Genomic DNA, 20519 nt, shown 5'->3' with positions numbered 1-20519 from the left:
AAAGATGATTCACTGGTCATTAGCAAGGTGGTGCAAAGAGGCTTTGAATGCTTAGCACCTGGAATGTAGGCCAGTGCATCTGATAAAAACCAAATAACATTATTATTTGACTCTCTCTATCTGTAAAAAATTCTCAGATATAAGTGACATCAAAGCATTATGTTCCAGGCTTTTTGTATGTAAGACAAAAATATCTAAGTGACACATCATGAGATGGTAGTGAGCTGGTAGGACAGGCTCTTCCCAGTATGGGCTGTTTTCTACAGGTCTTATTAAGCCTCTGCAGACATGCAGTAGGAAAAATCCAAACAATTTTTTTTGTTTCTCCTCTGTACACATGAACTAAATCAATCAAATTACAAAAACTACTTTTCTGCTGCTGAAAACCAAGGAACATTCTTGTCTTGTTGCACACTGAAGGCAATATTTTGTCATGGCAGAGAACAGCAATCAGGTCCTTTGCTATAGTTTGGCTATGGATGTTTAACTATTCACATTTGTTCAACTACAATTAACTGAAATACATTCAGTACATTCTTCTTTTTCTGAAGACTGGTATTTATCTATTTTCCCTACCATCACAGTGATTCTTTTTGATTTTCAGGTACCACTGTGAGAGTTCTACTAAATATCATAGCCAACTACATTCCTAAGAGGCTACAAGTCTTGCAGACTCTTCAAGGTCCAGGAGTCCCTTACAAATTTGCAGAGCGCTCAGCTCATTTCCTGGTGCCTTATTTCCTGGTGCCTTATTTCCTGGTGCCATTCTGTGTGTCAAGATTTTGTACAGTGAGAATAGATATTAACATCCCTCAAAAGGCAGAAATGTCTTCTCTGAAACACATAGCATGCTATAAATCAACAATTTTAATTATAAGAAAAAACAGAGTATATAAAATGTTAAAAATATAATAGTCAAATATACTAGAAAAAGCAATTTGGTAATTAAAACAGAAGGATAAACTATACCAGGAAGAAAGTTATCCAGGAATAAAGTAAAACCACTTACACAATCAGTATTTTTACTGACAGTTGGTTACACAATGATAGCATCAAAATTCTTCCTGTCTTGTTCAATATATTACTGCAGTGAATAGAAATATCAAAATTTCAGCTTTAATGGGCTTTAGTTGAAACTGTAAGTTTTCCATATGCAAACATTTTGATTTACGCAAGACAGCAGAAAAAAATGGTCCCTCTAGAAAAATTATCAAATAGTTTGTGTAAATGTAAAGAAGTGCTTGATGTACTTAATGAGAAATAAAAGGACTCTGGGATTATACTGTGCCTACACAAAATAGTCTGGATGCTATATGCCCATGAATGACATAAATTCTGTTTGAACTCCAGATAAAGAATATTGGATTCCTTGTGAAATGAAATTTGAAAAAGATGCCCAAAATCCAAACCTCACTTCGTGGATGTTTAGTTGTCTAATAAAGTAAAGAGATCTGGTTTTGTGTAAGAACATTTCTGGTTATCTGCTTAGAAACAGAAAAGTTTTGGGGTTTTTTTTTGGCAAGAGGAGGAAAGGTATGTATGTATCAAACAATTCCCATGGGAAGTGTTGGGATTAACCTCCCTCTGTGCTCCAGCCCCTTAGCCATGACCACTACCACCCTGCAATACAGACTGCATGGGAGGCTGTGCTTTGTCCTGGGAGCAGAGATACTGAAAGGAAGAAAGAAAAAGAAAGATTAATCTGATAAAGGCATTGCCATTTCTAATCGGACTGATGGGAAACTGTGGTATGAAGTTAAAGAAGCAACGCAGGGTGAATTACTGTGATGAACTACCTTAAAGCTGAAGCAATCAAATAGATAGCTCTCACATATAAAAATTACTCTGCCATCTTTATTCATCAACAGTTTTGCACAAGTGTCTCATGTTCAATCCCTTCCAGGAACAACTAAAGCACTCTGATACATTGGATCAGATTAAATCTTATCTGGGAAACTCAGCCACTGGGGTTGCTGCTTCCCACTTCCCAGACCTAATTTCTCATTACAGAAATAAAACTTTTAAAGCTTGAGAATAACAAACTCCAAAAAGTAATACCAGTACAGCACAGTGCCTGCTCTTGCAACCTGCTGGAATGGAATTGGAAGGGCTTTTACTCTGGGGTGTGGTAGCAGTAAAACTTTTTCACATAGCCTGACAGGTGAAAACCTATAGAAAGGAAATGTGTGACTCCTAGTTTATAGAATCAGAGAATAGCTGGGGTTGCAAGGGACCTTAAAGATCATCCAGATCCTACGCCCATGCCGTGAGCAGGCACACCTTCCACTAGACCAGGTTCAGAAAGTTTTCATACAAACAGACATTGAAGTTTTCTTCACATTTATAGCGGCCATAAGAACCACATTTTAAAAAATAGTACTAAAAAGCCTACCATTGAGTAACAGATAATCAATATTTGATTCAAACATAGTCAAATGATATGAAAAGCAAATATGGTATCATAGCAAATTCAGACTAAAATCCCTGTAAAAAATCCACTCACATGATTTTAAGAATCAGCTTGTAATTTGATCTTCAGATATGCTGAGATCTTCCCATGATGCTGAATGTTGCTGTTCATTTGGGGGACCCCTGGGGAGTTACCAGGGGCCCCTAAGCCACTGACTTCTTTGAGCCTTTTGAACTGGATGGGCTCTGAGGATACTCAATATTTTGCATGACTGTTTGCTAATGAAGAGAGGAAACAAGCATAAGTTTCATGTCATCAAATGTGTTCTGACCAAGCATCACACGATTTTGTACTCACAGTATACGGGACAAGGAGTTAATGCACAGGTACTGATAAAGAAAATTAAATGGAAATAGAAAAACTGACCTAGTAATAAGGTATATATGTAATCAGAACTTTATTTTTTTCAAAACTGAAGTTCTTTCACCCACAGAAATTCTAACAGGATTTAAAATATGTTCTCTTCCATTTAATGCCTATCCTGCACTTCTGAAGTCACGCATCAGTCAAGGATACCTAACACTGAAGATGATGAAGAACAGTGATGAACCAGATACATTTAAAGTTGTGAGGGAAAAAAAAGAGACATAAATTTTACACTTTTTTCCTTTTTTAGTGTTGACCCCACTTACAAATGTGTAATGAATAAATGTGATGCTCAGTATTTTACTTGATGACGCTGATTTTGTACTTTAAATTGTTTATATTAAATAAAATACAGCTTTTTTAGAATTTATTTCTTTAAGATAATACTTTTTTAAAAAAAATCATTTTTGATAAATCTTGGAAGCCACATTGCCTAAATTTCAAGCAAAATCAATTAAAATTACTTCAGACACAGTACACATCACAAAAAGAGTATTTTATGGGACATTTAGTTAACATGCTGCTAAATGTATTTGCTAAATGTATTTGCTGAAATACATTTATTGACTACTTTTCATGTGTCTCATGGTTTTTAGTCTCCAGAACAATTACACTATTTGGCCAGTGCTGGAGTAAGTTTTTCCAAACTTTTCGAAGAGAGCAATTGATGAAAACAGGGTTTCAAAGTCCTAAAGAAAAGAGAGAAAAAAAATGTTAGGCTTAAGTGGGTTTGGCTTTTTTTTAAGTTCTAAATACTGTCTTCTAGTTACATTTCATTATATAGATAGAATGCAAATTATGCAAAATAGTGAATATTAAATATACATTTTTACATTATATGAATATTCCCTTGAAGAGGAGAAAAAAATTGGATTTAATTGAAAACAAATATGTATTTCAAACAGTCAGCAACTAGAAGAACTGCAGAAATTTCCTGCTCTAGAAATTGTATTTTGCAAGTCATGGTATACAAAAGTTTATTCTCCTCCCTAGCAACCACGCAAGTTAAAGAAAACACAATAGCCTTTCTATACTTAAACTTTTCTACCCTGGTTAACATTGAAATAGAGGTATTAAAACAGCTCCATAAGAAATATTTTTTCAAAATTAATATATATTAATTAGGTACTCATGGCAACAAATTGATTAGGAGAAGCAGAGTGATTCCTGAACATGTTTTTCCCCAAGGTAAATTTCTTGCTTATTACATTCAGTTTTTTAAGTGCAAATGCTTAAAAATCTAAATTGAATAAGGGAAATACAAGTAAAGCTGTGCCTTAAGAGTACAACATCAATTCAGCCAACAAACAAGAAAGTAAAACAAAGTGTTCTAAACCATATTTTGATTTGTCTACTTACTAATAAATACTCATAGTAAATTATTAGCAAGTCCATGTTATTTAAGATCAAGTTTTTAAAACCTTTTTAATAAAATTATTTCCTTGAACCTGAAGTATTGAGGACAGTATAACAATAGAAAATACTTGGTTTCTTTAAAATGGTTTTTACTTTTAAAAAGTAACATGCCGCAGATGAACTCCCACCTTTCTGGGATCTGATTATTCATTTTTAAGAAGTTGTTCTGAATACTTTGTAGTGTTTTCTATTGCTAACAAGTAACTCTGCGAAAGTGGAGGAAATTGAAACATCTTCATGGAATGTCTGAGGCCATGAGTTAAAGAAGGGGAAAAGTTTTATCTTTTCAACATATTTCCCAATCTGAAAGGTTTAATTTCCTCTTTAAAAGAGAATAAAAAAAATTTTTTTAAGGACATGAAACAGAATTATCATTCCATGGACAATTTGGATTTAGCTACTTCACAGAGCACAGTTCAGCTGTACCTCTATCAACAGAGCACCTCTGACTTCAAGTAAGCTTCATGCAAACACTGATTGGACCCACTGGCCTTTCATCTGAATTGCATTTTGCCAAACTGAGACCATATAATTTCTTACATGTCATACTTAAATTTGTTTACTATGGTTCCTCTAAATTTCTGGTGCATAAGTCTTAAAATAGCAAGGTGGAAATATATTCAAAATTAAATAATCCATGTGTGATGTAAAAGTGAGTACTATCTTATTCCTAAATGATTCACAAGATTTACTTTTTAATGTTTCCCTATGCCTTATACTGGCCAATTTCTTATTAACAGAAACAGCCTATTTGTATATTTTGATATTAAACTTTTAGAGTGGCACAATATTCTAAATTTTCAGCATCACAAGCACCTTCTTACCATAGGAAACTTTGTCCATATAATTATTATAATAAATATTGTAGTATCTCCAACCCAACTGCAAATGGTTTCCTTCTAAAGCGAAGCTAGTTATATTTAATTCAGTAAATTAACCAGACTAATTCTGTTCATGGGAACGGAAAAATCAACAAACCAGCTCTAGCTGCTGAGAAAGCAAGTAGATAATCCAGCAATAATTTAGGATTAAGTTGTAATTCAGAGCAGAACATGGTATCTATTACTATTAAAACAGAAAGTATCTCATTAATTTACATGCAGGACAGTTACGTACAGCTTAACAAATTGTGAACAGCTTAACAAGTGGTGAACTTTGGGTGAGACAGGGAAACAAGTGAAACCTGTGCAGCCCCCCTATCAGGATAAAATCAGGAATAGGAAGATAGGAAGGTTGAGTGTTGCAGAGATCTTTATTTGCTGGAGCAGACGGCTTTTGTTATTAGGATTCCTGGCCAAACAAAAACAATTGGCTGCCAAAATTAGCTCCTCGGGACAATTTAGGAGCCTTTGAAGTGAACAGTGTTTTTGAGCTGGAACTAAGCCCAGGTCCAGCTTCAAACTCAAGTTAAAATGACAAAGAGGAAATATTTTGTGCCACACGCTCCCTCAGTGTAAGATTACTTTGGTTTGGCAGCTGTACTGTTTATCTTGTTATTTAAAACTATTCCACTAGATACTCACAACTGAGCATTTAAACAACTGGCTCTGATTATGACGACAGCAGTTATGTTTGACCACATTTAGGAAACATTACAGAGTCTGATGAATAAATAAAAGCATTGCTGGCTTTAGAGTTACATTAATTAAAGAAGTTTAGGATGTATACTAGGTAAAAATTGCATAGCACGCATATAAAATTTAAATATCTTTTTGGGAAACAGATCTTGTCTCTATTTTTTCTGTACTTGAAGATAAAGATTTAAATCAGATTTCAACAGAGAGATAAAATAAGGCCTGAAAACACTACCTGGCCTTGCAAGATCTACCTCACAACACAAAGGGAAAGGAATTGGAGGCCAGGTTCTCACATCCATTTAATGTGATGGTGAAATGACCACTCAAAACATGAAGAGAAGCATAGCGATGCACTGATCATTGATTCTGATGGGAATCAGCTTGAATTTAGGCTGTCTGGTACATAGCATAGAAGTTATGAAGTTATGTAAATAATCCTTTTGAAGAAGATAGGTTGTGAGTGGAGAAAAACAGGCTTCTTCAAAATTATTTTCACCATCAGCTCCTCTCTGTTGGTAGCTGGAATGAATAGACTTACAAATATGAATTCACACATATTAGTGAGCTTGGTCTATAGTTTTGCACTCTTGGGACCACAGGAGCATGGACCTAAGCTTTATGGAATTTTTCCACAATACATTCTTAAATCATGCCATATAACTCTCAGCATCAGAGATCTGTTATTCTCAGCACTGAGAACTACTGGGAAATTCTCAGACAAAGTTGATATAATGCTTCCTTTTTAAACTAGTCCAGCTTTGACTCCTTTCACTCTAGTAAATTGTAAGTGACTCAAGTTCAAGTGACAGAGTTTCACAAGACCTATGCACCCTTTCAATATATTATATACTTGAGCTTGTGAGCTCATCAGCTCGAAACAATGGAGTTAGGAAAGGTGGCATAAAGCCACCAAAGATTTGTCTCACTCAGCACTCTGATGTCATAGATTAGACTTGCCAAATGGTTACATAGTCTATATTTGGAATGTTATTAAAGCAAATTCCAAAGACATTTTTCATCTGACTATGCAGACTTACATAAATACAGATCATGTACAAATGCTGGCAAATGAACAAGACCTTGTAGACCTTCAAATTGGTTTGGAGGCCCTTGAAAATGACTTCTCTGATATTCTAGAAACAAATTTGTACTAACAGTGTTTCTTTCCAAGCAATTTTGAGAGTACTGTACAATATCCCATAATATAAAATTGCAGTTAAAAATGAGATAGGAATTACCATTGAGTATCTTCTTGGAAATTTAATGAAGTAGAAAGTCAGCTGCCTCAGACCAAAACAAGAACAGACAAACAGCAGCAGCATATTGACTCTCAGATTCTAAGGCCAGAGAGCACTATTATTACCATTTATTCTCAGCTCCTGCATACACACTTCAGGGTAATTTTATATATCAAATCTCTCATGTCCATAATAATTATGAAACTGTTAAGCATGTAATAAACTTGGAACAATAAGCATACAATAAACTCACATTATCTCATTTACAGGAGAGGCTGGTTTTTCCTTTCTCTGTAATGACAGAACTTGTGTTTGCCGAATAAGTGAAGATTTGGTTGCATGAATTGAGACTAAATTTGTGTTAGGCTGTACAAATATAGATTTCCTCCATTGGTTAGTAGAAGAAACTTGTGCAGAAGTTTCAAATATAAATTGTATAATGAAAAGCATTCTCTGAAATGTAAAGCATTCCATCAATAGCAGATATTAAGAGCAGTGATTCCTCTTCTCAATAAAAAGTCAATAAAAATACTAAAAACAGTGTATAAATGCATTATTTCAACCATGACACTGTGTGCTGTGTAAAAGGTAAACCAATCCATCCTTTTACCTGTGTAAAAGGTAAACCAAATCCAAAAGTTTGCATCTTAGAAAAACTCTTTTGTAGTGCTGGAATTGTATCTGTTGTTCCTATAGAGACATAAGGCCTCTTCTGTTCTTCTCTTTATAGAATACCTATTCTGGATGTGAACTCTGTTAGGAATTAATGGCAGAAGGAATAACTGAAAAATGAGCACAGTTGCTGGAATGATAATTCAATCTTCATGCTACTGAGTAATAAAACCAGGAATCAATACTTTGAAAGTAATATCCACAGGTACACACCAAGATCTTAGAGGATGCAGTGGGAAATTCTGTACAAATGTCCCCGCAGAAGGAATGTTCTTAGTGTAGGGTAAGCCACTGAGCAATCCTGCTTTCCCACAAAGTCGAGAGACATCCCATGTGCACAGCTCCTTTGGAGACCAGGCAGTACTGCCAAGTGTCACTGCATAGCTCTCGTCCACAACCCCACCTGTTCTACACTAAGTGGTCATACTTAAAAGTTTCCTATGATCCTAATGCTTGTAATAGTAAAATAAAGTTTCCAATTGAGCTGCCATAGTAAGCCTCCTGACCTGTTAATAGCCACAGATTTCTCCAACAAGTAAGCAAACCAGAAACAGAAAGCCTTTGGACAAGTAAAATGTTGATCCAGCTAACTTTTATTCTCAGCAAATTTATCAATACTGGTTAACAATACTTCCAACTATTACAGGGTCTTCTGACATGACAAAATGAGTGTAACAACCCATTCTGTCAATACAAAACAAATGTCATTTCAAGTACTCAAAACCCACTAAGCTACCCTAAAAAACATTGATTTATTGGCTCCAGTGTTTCTTTGGGGCAAACTTTTCTCACAACTGAAACCAATTAGTGGGCCTGGCACTTGTAGTGCAAAATGTAGGTCAGCATCAAGTAATAAAAAAGTATTGACTTTTCTCTGTCTGTAAGCAGCATGAAAGGGGTGCCATGGCCTTGTCGTATATGAAAAGAGCTCCATTAATTTCACTTATTTCAACCAGGGCTGTCAAATACTAATGCTTCTATTGCACTTTTCACACAAAGTACATTGACACCAATCCTGGCCCTAGTGTTACAAGTTTACAATATTTCAGTCACTGAAAGGGGTACTACAATTTTTAATTCCCTGTTGTACATTTAGTCTCTTTAAGCAGCACTGCTCATAAGCCTTACTAAGAGATATGAGCTGGGACATTAATAACAGCTTCACACTACTTCCCATGGGCAACAGAACCTATTTCTTGGGTACAGCTTAAACAGATAATTAGCTATAAAGTTTAGGACTCAGTTGTTTGGCATAACTCTGTTTCTGTGGCTGGTGGGCACAGACTGCCAAGTTTACTTTCTGCTGTGGAAAAAAAAAAAATCTAGGAAGAGGTCTTCCATGACTCGAGGCCATAAAATTGAAAAGCTATTGTGTTAACCAATTGGGTCAACCAGCCCCTTCATATAAGAGATAATAACAAAAGCCTGGATCTCATTGTGACAGCACAGAGGTATTGACTCCCAGGGAAAAGCGTGCCTCATCAGAGCTCCCTGCCCTACAGCTCACAAGTGACCACTGCTGTGACGAAGGGAGTAGAATTGCACCTTTCCCTGTTCAGCTTACCAACACGATGCAGAGGAGGAGAAGGAGGAACTAACCTCTGTCTCCTCCTTCAACTGTCTACTTCTGCTACCAGTATGAAAATCTCTACATTTTGTTCTTTCTGGTCAGAGCAATAAAGTTTTCAGGGAAGTATACATGAGTTTCTCCATATTGTGGATAGACACAGCAGAGGTCAAACTGACTCAAAATGTTATGATCCTGTTTCCCTCTAGTCTCTGCAATTTGCCTTCTAAACCGACTTTTCTTTTTTTCAAGTGAAGTTTTTTGGTTCTTGTTGACAAGCTTGAGGGCTCTGAGTGTGATGCCTAACTCATTCCCTAATTACCTCCTGCAAATGCAAACATCACCAACAATAAAACTCTTTGATTTAAAAAGACTGTGTGAGTATGGTAAAAGGCAATTTTCTACTTGCTTTAATGACTTTGTAAGTCTTACCCTTTGAATCAACTATCTATTAGATCTTAAAATAAAATTATATTGTATAGCCATCATAAAATGCAACTTTATAACCTTCTGTGTTATGCTTACATCAGGCAAGTTTCTTTCTATTTGTTAGTTTTAGTCTTTTATTGACATTATGATAATGTGTTGTAAAAAAGAATCAGGAAATTATGTTCACAGTAGGAAATTTAACAACACTATTTTAATATCGTATCTTCCAAACAGAAAGAGAAAACATTAATTGCTACTTAAGTTATGTAAAAAACATTTCATTATTTTTACACTTAATTTTTCATGGATATTTATAACTATCACTGTTTATTATTTATTTTTTATTGTTACATGTTTTATTTTTTATTAATTAAAAATGAGGAAGCCAAACTCAAACAGTGCTTGCTAGAAGTTGTGAAAGATTTCTAATGATGGCTCATGAGTTTGAAAAACCACTGACTTGATAATCACATAGGTTTAGATACTTTCTGTGTGATGTGTCAAGTATGAGCAGCACAGCCACATGTGCACCCTTGGGACAGCCAAACATGGAAATCATAACTCCATTCCTCCCTTTCTGGAGTATTGGAGAAAGGAGTGTTCTACTACTCATCTGTCCTCACTGAAGTTTCCTTTCATTGTTCTGCATCTAAATTGTGCTAATTTGTGCTTTGGAGCTAGTTGGAGGCAACTAGCAATCAAGCTCTAAAACTTCTTGTCCGGATCTGTGCAAGGTAGGAGATTGTCACAGACATATTTTATGAAAATCCTTTTGCCAGGATTTTCTTCTCCAGAAAAGCTGAGGGGGCCTCAGGAACAAAATGTAAACAACTACTATCTGCTGCTGTGGAATGCAACAGGTAGAGCTGTGCTGGTCTCATGTGCTGTTTCTAATTAATAACCAATCAAGGATGAAGCTGGTTCAGACTCTCTGGTCTGTCACAAGACTTTGTTATTCATTCCATTCGATTCCTGTCTTGCCTTCTGATGATTCCTTTCTCTCTGTTCTTTTAGTATAGTTTTAATATATCATTTTTAATATAATATATATCATAACATAATAAACCAGCCTTCTGAAACATGGAGTCAAGATTCTGCGTCTCTTCCCGAGTCCTGCGTGCCCAGCAATGCCACAGGAGAGGATGTGTTCTAGACTTGAAAAGAGCCTATTTTAGCTCCTGCATGGTTAGAAGCAGTTTGGAGAAAGGGACAAAAGCATATCCCCTTTCATAGCTGCACAAATTAAGCTATGACATCACAGAAAATAATGATGCTCTTCAAAATGCAATAGTTTGAGCCACTGTACAAGAAAAGCACAACTATTCCTAAACAAGTAAGATATTCTTGATAGCCGTGTTCATTAAGTATTACAAATGTGTCAACCCTCAATGTCCTTTCTCACAAGCAAATTATCTCTGGGTTTTGATGGGAGTTTTGTGAAAGGAAGGACAAAGGAAAAAAGGGGAAGGACTTGGTCCAGTGAATTATTTTTTCCTGTAAATATTGCCTCTGTAAAATTAACCTGGGATCTGAAACTAGGCTGTCTTTTTTGTCATGTGTAATATAACCAGCAATGAAGATTTGTGGTCCAAATTTGCATTTGTTACATTTACTTAGTATCCTGCAGTCATTGTGGTTGCCCAAGGGGAAGGAAGGGTAGAATTCCCAGCTGTAGCCTCTACATTCATTTATTCCATTTATTAATGATCTGCAAGCTGAGGCACTGTCTGGTCCTTCCTCTCAAACATGGACTAGCTTTGCAATGCTTTAGAAAGAAATGCAGTCTCCCTTAAAAATAACTGTTCACTTAATTAATTTCTATAAGTGTTTAAAGCTAACCTACCGAAGAAGAATAAGTCACCTTGATGTAGACATTTTCCAGGTAGTTTAAGACCTGTTCAGAGTCAATATCAACATTACAAGTATAGTTTCCTGCACAAAGTTACAGTGCCTGCTCTACCATACTTTGGGCAATGTCATGAAACAATATCACCCAAATTCTCTTCTGAATGTCTGTATATGAACCAAAATTGGCAAAGACAATACTCCATTTTTTCACTATATAGTTAAAAAATTTTTTACAAGTAACTTAAATTTATAAACCAATGTGAATTTCTCTGCAAGCTATTTCATACTTGGCTACCCTTGAACTTTACTGAATCTGGGCTAAAAAAACAAATGTGCTGTTGAAATAGTTCAGTAAGTATTCAGAATCCCAAGAGGTGATTATTTGCTATTGCCATGCAAATATCTGCCTCTTACAGTGTATTTTAACAAAATATCTTTGAAGAGGAGAGTAGAAGTTCATCTTAATCTATTTAAGATTTATAAATAACATTGTCAAGAACAAAAACACTCTAATGAGAGTGTATAGGCCTTTAAAGAAGTTATTAAGTCTGAGGTGGAGCCTAACACACTTTCCTGTGTATAAAAAACCCACAGACTTAAAAAGCATCTGATGAAAAAAGTAAAGGACATATTTTTATGACATTATTTTTAAAGTAGCGTCTTGTCCTGTCCATCACACACGCTCCCCTAGCAACAGGACTTGCATTAGAAACTACTGCACTTAGGGACAAACATCGTGACTTAGGCCATTTGTAAGCTGCCCCCTTCATTGTCTAATTTGTTCAACTACCACATTATCTTTCCAGCTGAAAATAAGCCAGTGCCAAGTGCTCACTGCCAAGAAAAACTCAGAACCACTTTTAACCTGCTAGACTAAAGCCAGAAAATGTTTAACCTGCCAAGATCAAGTTGCAACTCTCTGTAACTTGCCAAAGTCATGCCACCAGGAGTTAAGGAGGAAAAATTCTGAGTTGAAATCCTCAAATGAAAGTATTTTTTATCTTATTTGGCTTTTGATATGCAGCAAAACCTGCAAACCAGTACTTCATTTAGACTTCATCTGGTTTCACATGGTTCTGGATAACACTTCCTAACCTGATTGTTTCTCTGTGATGAAATTACTAGATATGCAGATCAAAGGAGAACAGTGGATGATGCTGTCTGGCTGAGCTTTAACAAGGCTTTCAACACAATCTCCCAGAGAATCCTTTTAACCAAGCTGGTAAATTATAGTCTAGATGTGCAGACTAATAGATGTAATAGCTGCCTGGAGTCTCAGGTTCAAAGGGTAGCAATGAATGGCTTCTCCTCAACTGGAACCTGGGTACCAACATATTTCCTCAGGTGCTGTCTTGGGGCCTATCTTAATATCTTCCTCAGTGACTTGGAGGTGGAGATGGAATGCACTCTCCTCAGGTTCTTGGATCACACCAAAGTAATGGGTACCATGGAGACACTGGAGGGCTGTCACTCAGAGTGATGCAGACAGGCTGGAGGAATGGCCTTACAGAACCTTACAAAACACAGGATGGACAAATTCACCTGACACAGACTCATCCTAGGAAAGCAGGCTGGAGGCTAACAGGCTGGGCAGCAGCTCTGCAGAAGAGGAGCTGCTGGTCCTTGTGGGCAACTGGCTAAACATGAGTCAGCAATGTGTGAAACGCTAAAGATGAAAGCTAAAGAGAAAACCAGCTTTCCTTCTCCAGAAATACAAGTTACCTTCAGAAGAGACAGAAATGATCAAACACAAATATTTCCTCATTTTGCAGGCAGCTTACTTTAAAGATGGGCTAACACTAGAGAAACTACTCATTTCCCATCCAGTGTTTACAAATGCTCTCAATAATCAATAAAATGGGAACAAAAGATTTTAGACTAATACCTATTGTTATTTCTTCTGTCTGTATTTACTCATATATGGTAACATATCTCCTTTATGTGTCATGTTTTCAGTGGCACCTTTTCTCCTGGGTAAATCCACCAGTTCTTTGATAGAGGTCAGGAATAGCATCAGTACAGCGATTACTCACTCAGGTTCCACAGATTTGTTTTGGCATTGGCATGAAGTTAGCTCTGACAAATTTGCTGATTAGAAGCTTTGGGGAGAGGAACAGCTGGTATTTATAGCCAAACATTGTTACAGATTCAATATTCTTCAGAAAAAAATTATATGGATTACACTTATTAGCACAAATTTTAAAAATAGATTGCTGAGCAACTCAAAAACTAAAACCATGCTGCATTGGTTCTGATATGAATACATGTTACATATATATTAAATGAAACAACTTGTGCAGCGATAGTCTGTGGTTGTGCATAAGCAAAAGTTTGTTTCATTTTTCAGCTGGATAACTTATGAACTAGATTCAACACTGCTGGCCATGCTGACGAAAGAATTTAGCCTGAGACTTTAACATCTACACACAACTTTCAATGTATAGCTGTGTATGATTATATCTTACAAATGAAGAGGAACTGGGAATTTTTACAATGTTTTATGTGAAATTTATTCATTGACAGTGTAGTAGCAATGGAAGTTATACTGTAAACTTTCCCATACTTCTCTGAGGACTTCAGATTTGAACTGAACTGTGGAAATTCTTTAAATAGCAATACATTTTAGTCTTCCTTTTGCCAAAGGCTTGGGCATCTGCAAAAACTACAAATCATGCCAAACTCTTTGAGTGATATATAGAGGACCACAATCCACTAGGAAATAAGCTAAGACTAAGTCATTCATTTCATTTAGGTCTTTCAGTGGGATTTGAACCATCCAGCCCACAAACCATGTCTCAGGAGACTGCAGCGTACATCCAGCCCACAGTAATAATGATTCATATACATATATGTGTATATGCTTTATTGCTACCTTTAGCTGGATTAAAAGCAATATATCAAATTTTATATTTCTGCTTCTTTTATTAGCTTTCTAGCACTTGATCAGCTGATAGAGGCAATAATGAAATGTTTTTTTATAAACTGGAGTTTGTAAGTCCTGTCCTGAGAATGTAATATTTCAAAAAACAGCCTAAGCTTTGGGGAAAAAACCAATTACAGAAACAGCATTAAAAATGCCAAGCACTGGGCAGAAGCAATTCTGGATCAGTTTAAAAAAGTGATTGATGAAACTCTAATCTGAGCTGAAGGAACAGTTTCACGACAAGCTGTGACCATTCCACACACTTCATTAGTTGCCATAATTAGCCTGGTGTTTCAATTTGTTAGAACTGGTGGGGACAATTTTACTCAGAATGCAAACATCAAAAAACAGGGTGCCTCAGACTTCAGAAGAGGCTGATGAGAAGCTTTTCTGGTCTTTGTTAACTAAAAGATTAATTACAGCTGATGGGAGGCTGTATTCTGATTGTCACTCTGTCTATGTGCATTACTTTTAGCATTAGAAGAAAGACATAGTTGACACTACATTGCTCAATCAAGCAGCTTTGCACTAGTGCACAAAGTCTGTTAATATGCAATATTTTCTTTGTTTCTCTTTTTCCTTTTAACTCCCCTAAGTTTAAGGCTCTCACACCTAACAAGTTATTCTTTAAAAGAGCAGGGCGTTTGGTTGGTAAGACAAGCACTTATTATACATGCTGCCATTCCTTCACATGACTACAGGTGAGAAATCCTGGCATGTCTCAAAGCTACAAGCCAGGAATATTATTACTTTCTATTATCGGAATCAAAATGTAAATTTCTTCTCAAATAATCTCATTATGAGAAACAAAACCAATAAAGTTGTGAAACTGGTACTGTGTGCTTCAGCCTTTGTACCCTACCCCTTTACCTCAGGTGTGGTTATGTCTATACATTAACTCATCAAACCTTGTAAGGTTGTTTATATGGAAGTGAAGTTTAAATTTGAAGTGTATAGGTTAGCCCTGAAAAATTCCATAACTTTCATTCTAGAACATTAACACATGGCAAATCACCTACTCATAAAAACACTCCTCATGTGGATATGCCTCTCACTTTCCCTACAAGTATTATGAACAAAAACTGTAAGAGAAGAAATAATACAGTTTATCATGGAACATCCTTTTAACCTGGGTTTGTAAAAAAGGCATGTTGAAATCAGCTCTTCATTGCATTACATGAATAAACACTGAAGTATACTCCAAAGTGGGTATCATACCATGATTTAAAATGGGGCAAATTAGTCCAGAATTGATTCATAACATAAATTTTGAAGAAAGAAGCAGTAGAATCTTACATCAAGCCATTAAGACAACCAGCAGTCTGTACTACTTTCCATGTCTCATTCATTCCAACATAACTGCACAAAGCTTTTACTGTGGTTTTTCCTATTCAAGGAATGCAGGTTATTCTAACATCCATTTTTATGCGCTGAAGTCCTACCGCTCTGAGAATAATGTACTTTTGCTCCCTGGAGACAGCATCAAAACAAACAAAAAACCTGCAAACTTACAGACCTTCTTTCAACCTGGGCTCATACCTGGCATAATATCTTAGAACACCTGTAGGTGTTATTAGCATTTAAATTATAAAACTATACAATCATAATGAGTCAGTGTAGCAAAATCTCTAATTCAGACATCATTTCAAGATGCAAAAGTCTGCAGTCCTATGTGAACCTGTTGCAAGAAAGTCATCAAAATGTGTCTCTCATCTTAGACCTCAATTTTGCAAACTCATGAGCAATGTATGTTTAAATATGAGATTTTACTAGTCTACTTTTCTGAGAAAATAGGTTACACCATTTTTCCTACAACATTCTGTCTGAATGGCATGAATTTACATATTGATTATATTTATTATGGGTTGGATCCTTATCTCATGCCAATCCTCCCAGCTCAATGGATGTATCTCAGTTATGCTAGGGCTGAGGACCAGCTCTCAAACCTGCAGCTTTCAACAGATGTATGGCCCACATAATTCTCAAAGGATTGTGAAAAGCTTTTGGTTACTTTAATTTCAACTCTATTTAACAAGCACAAACAAGGTCTCGGTGAGTATTATCAAATAATAAGTAGCTTGCTTTTGCAGATAAGTTCCATAAAGAATTTTAAGTGACTTCGAAATATAGCCTTTTTAATTCAATATTGTGACAAATTGAATTGAGTTGAAATACATTATGTTTGACATACATATAAAAATCTATTTAATTCCAAGTACAGTCTATCCAAAACTGTTATGAAAAGGCAAGGCCATGGATTTCCCAGTTTAGTGTATGGAGTTTGAATTCCAACAAACAAAATCATATCCAAATAGTCAACGCCTAAAACCAATATAAACAAATTAGGTGTAACTCCAGTATCTACTGTTTCTAGATTAACTGATTTTTTTGCAATTTAAAGCTGTGCCATAAATTACTGTAATGCACACTAAGCACGTATTGAAGGAATTGGGCAAGATACTCTATTTCTAAAGTGTTTCTGATTAAATAAGAGGCCTTAAAATGTTTAAGCAATGTGTACAATAGGAATTATTTAGAAAGCTTAAACATACATACACCTCACTCACAGAAATACTGGTTAAAGTTAACTCTTACTAAAAAAGCAATGTTTTCTTTTATACCACTAAGATGAAAGTTACATTATTAAATGAGGAAGGTAGGCAAAGCAAGACATTTATCATCCAACAGACAAATGACAGAGGATTGCTAGTTAGACAGTATAATAAGTGCCATCTAATTTTCTCCTTCGAATCAATTTATTCTTCAAAGCCTCGGATCATCATCAAGGGACTGCATTTTCCCACTGAGAAATTACAGAACTGAAAATCAGGTTTTATAAAATATTCAACTAGTTGCCCACAAACCCTACAAATAACCACTAGAATGGATTTGATTAGACTAGTGGTGACAGTATCTCTTCTTATGCAAATAATTGAATGGTTTGACTCTTCTCAGATACTACTTTGTAGCATGACTTCAAAATCAGACCCTGTGACTCATCGGTAACCACTAGAAAGTTTTTTCAGCCTTCCAGTTATGCACAGATTCTCTTCTGCATTTAGTTGAACATTAGCCAAGGGTACATTTTCCATGTTTTAATTTGCTTCATAGCGTTTACCATCTTTCTACAACCAAGAAAATCATTTGAAAGCTCAATGATAGTTAATAATAATTAATAATTGTATATCAACAATAGCATTTTTCAAAAGCAAGCCAACAGTGGTGACCTTAAGGATTTTCTCAAAGGACACACAACTCAGAACCTTTCCAGTGAGAGCACTGAAAGTGATCTTCATAACAAAATGTAATTCTGTAAATAAGTCGCAAGGAACCTGGAAAGATCATTATGAAAATTGTCAGAAGTAGGAATTGTCATTTGCTTTCCTGGAAAATGAAATGGGTGCATCTTATAATAAGAGAGACTTCATTCTAGTCCCGTGAATTAGAGGTAATGTTTGGTATTCCCATTTTAGGACATGGCACACTCCTGCTTTCCTCAATACCTTTTCTTCTCAATAGTACATTATGACATTTACCAAAAAAGAAGAAAAAAAAAAAAAAAAAAAAAAGAGAAAGAGATCAGAAGTAGAAGTTGCAAAACTGACTTTATAGAGACTTTTTGTTACCCAGTTTCAGAGACCGCCTGCTTATTAAGTTCTTCTGTGATATTAAATTGGGCAACACTTCTCTTTTTCTGTACTATCTAATCAGGGAGCCAAACACCTGAGCTCCACAGAGCTCACGGATCTGAAGAGTAATACTGTTGAGGGAATCAACCTCTACGGAGGAAGGTAATCACTATTTACAGCAGGATCCAAGTGGTTCTTCTAGGAGCAGAAAATATATGTTACAGGATAGAACAGACAGATTTTTCATGAATAGTACAGTATATGTTGTTATAGGACCAGATCCTTGGATTTAAATTATTTGTTTTGGTTCAGAACTCAGAATACCAAAAAAAAAAAGTGAGAGAAAGCAGTGTTTTGTTGGAAGCAGATAGCTGATAACTCAAACTAAGGGTCCACTTGGAGCATCTGAAGAGATACATCAAGTCATGCTAGCAATAATAACCATACAGGAGCCATGTCATAGGCTGGGGGTCACTGGAGTGCACACTACTCTGGCAACAACCCTTATTATCCCTGACATGGCTCATGAGGAAACCAGGACTGGAACAAGCAAACTCTTACAGCCCATCTAAAAATTCCCTTCTGGCTGCCACATTGTGTGAGATCTGTATTGCCTAGGAAAACACATTGAGGTTGGTTGGGGAGCTAAGAATCTTATATACCAAATATGTGCTAGCACTTGTCACGTACATTAGTAACTTCTGTAACAAAGCACACTGGTAAATATGGCCTTTAAAGTTTTAAAAGGTAATAAAGCTGACAGTTCAGCTGCACATTCATTAGTCAGTATCATACTGTACTAGAAAATGTTCTTGGATAATCTTTTTTTTGAATTAAAATGAAAACAAGCAAATTCCTTTGATAAAAATGAAGTCACAGTCTGAGCAAGAAAGAATTTAAGACTTCATACAGATCATACCTACGATCTCAAGTCAAATCACTTTCTAACTAGAAGGTTAGAAAAATGGAGTTAAGGTGGAAATTAAATTTAAATTTAAATTTCAGTATAGACAGGGATGGGAAAGTACAAATAGTGTATCAAAAATTCTGCCTCATAATAACATCATCCACTACACATGACTGTTTTATGTATTGGCCTTACAAGAGATGAAACTCATTTTCAAACAGACAAAACCTCTTTCCCCCACTACAAGAATTTTTTCTGTTTTCTCTTTTAACCCAGATTGAAAACCTGTCAGTTCTTGTACAAAGAGCCAAATTTATGCCTAGTGTAAAGCAATGAAACTATACTTTTCATTATACTTATGTTGTAACATTGTTTATATAAATTCTAGCTTGGAATATATACTCATTTTTATCTGTTATATGTGTCATGATTTAATTAAATACTTCTGCAACTTCATGCAATCACAGTTGAAGGCAATCACTGTTCAACAAAATTGACAGAAGATGTTGATTGTGCCTTTATCTACCCTGACAGAATCTGAGCCTGTAATTCTCTGCCTCTGGTGACAAAGATGGAAGTGATATAATTTATACATGGAAGAAATATTGCCTGCTCTAATGTACTGGCTACACAGTACAATGTGAAAATGCCAGCAGTGTTGACCACACCCCTGCTTCCATCACTCCACCAGAAGTAGAATTGTGCTGGTGGTGAATTACAAGCTATGTTTCTTAGCCCAGGCAAGGCCATGATAATCAGAATTATTTGAAGTTGATATTTGATTAATGCTGGCAATATTCTATAAGTGATTTCCACTAGCCAACATCTAATTATTTAATTATTTCCCATTATTAATGGAATGAAACAATTCAAAACAAACAGCTAGAATGAATGCTTTGCAGGAAGCTCATAAACATCAATTCATACATGTAGAAATCTCACTAAAATTATATCAAGTTGGCCTGTTGAACTTGAAAGGTGTATTTTATCCCAATCAATGCATAAAAGTAAAATTATCTATAACTAAGGCATGTTTCTCTGCTGTACAGTTCAGCTGTAATGATCCCCACACGCTGCACTTGCACATCAATTATGATAATCATAATCACGGTCGTTAAGCTGAATGTTCATTATTATCAGGATGCTGGTGACAGCAGATTCAATCATCGGATGCAATGGGCAGGCAGTCACAGTCCCACCCAAGTTTCTGCAGACAGCGTTGTGCCACATTAAATCTACGATGTGTTCCACATCCCACTCCATTCCAAAAGCTGTAGACAGTAAAGGTCAACTTTATGTTCTGTGCAATATGCTTAGGCTCTCTAAATTAATTCTTTGCAGTCCTGGGTATTTTTATGCTTTGTAGATAATAAAATCCTGTTTCGGGCCAAAATGCCTGTGCAAATAATGAAACTGTGATTCAGTTGTACTGTAATTCACCTATAATAAGGCATCAGAGGGAAGAATCTATCAGAAT

At 35.8% G+C, this 20519-nt stretch overlaps 1 protein-coding gene across 3 annotated transcripts in view; it reads right to left on the bottom strand.

Annotated features, from left to right (window-relative positions):
* Nucleotides 1-1107: 1107 nt before the first annotated feature.
* The window catches only part of SPATA17 (spermatogenesis associated 17), an 89277-nt gene continuing 69865 nt past the window's right edge, over nt 1108-20519 (bottom strand). For all 3 annotated transcript variants that reach the window (XM_038130427.1, XM_038130428.1, XM_038130429.1), the window contains one exon: nt 1108-3525. In XM_038130427.1, coding sequence (XP_037986355.1) covers nt 3445-3525 — 81 coding nt within the window. In that variant the 3' untranslated portion in view covers nt 1108-3444. The remainder of the gene's footprint in view (nt 3526-20519) is intronic.

Source organism: Motacilla alba, chromosome 3, assembly GCF_015832195.1.
Source record: "Motacilla alba alba isolate MOTALB_02 chromosome 3, Motacilla_alba_V1.0_pri, whole genome shotgun sequence".
Lineage (NCBI taxonomy): Eukaryota > Metazoa > Chordata > Aves > Passeriformes > Motacillidae > Motacilla > Motacilla alba.
The sequence above is the reverse complement of the archived record's forward strand: the minus strand, read 5'-3'. Positions and strand labels throughout refer to the sequence as shown.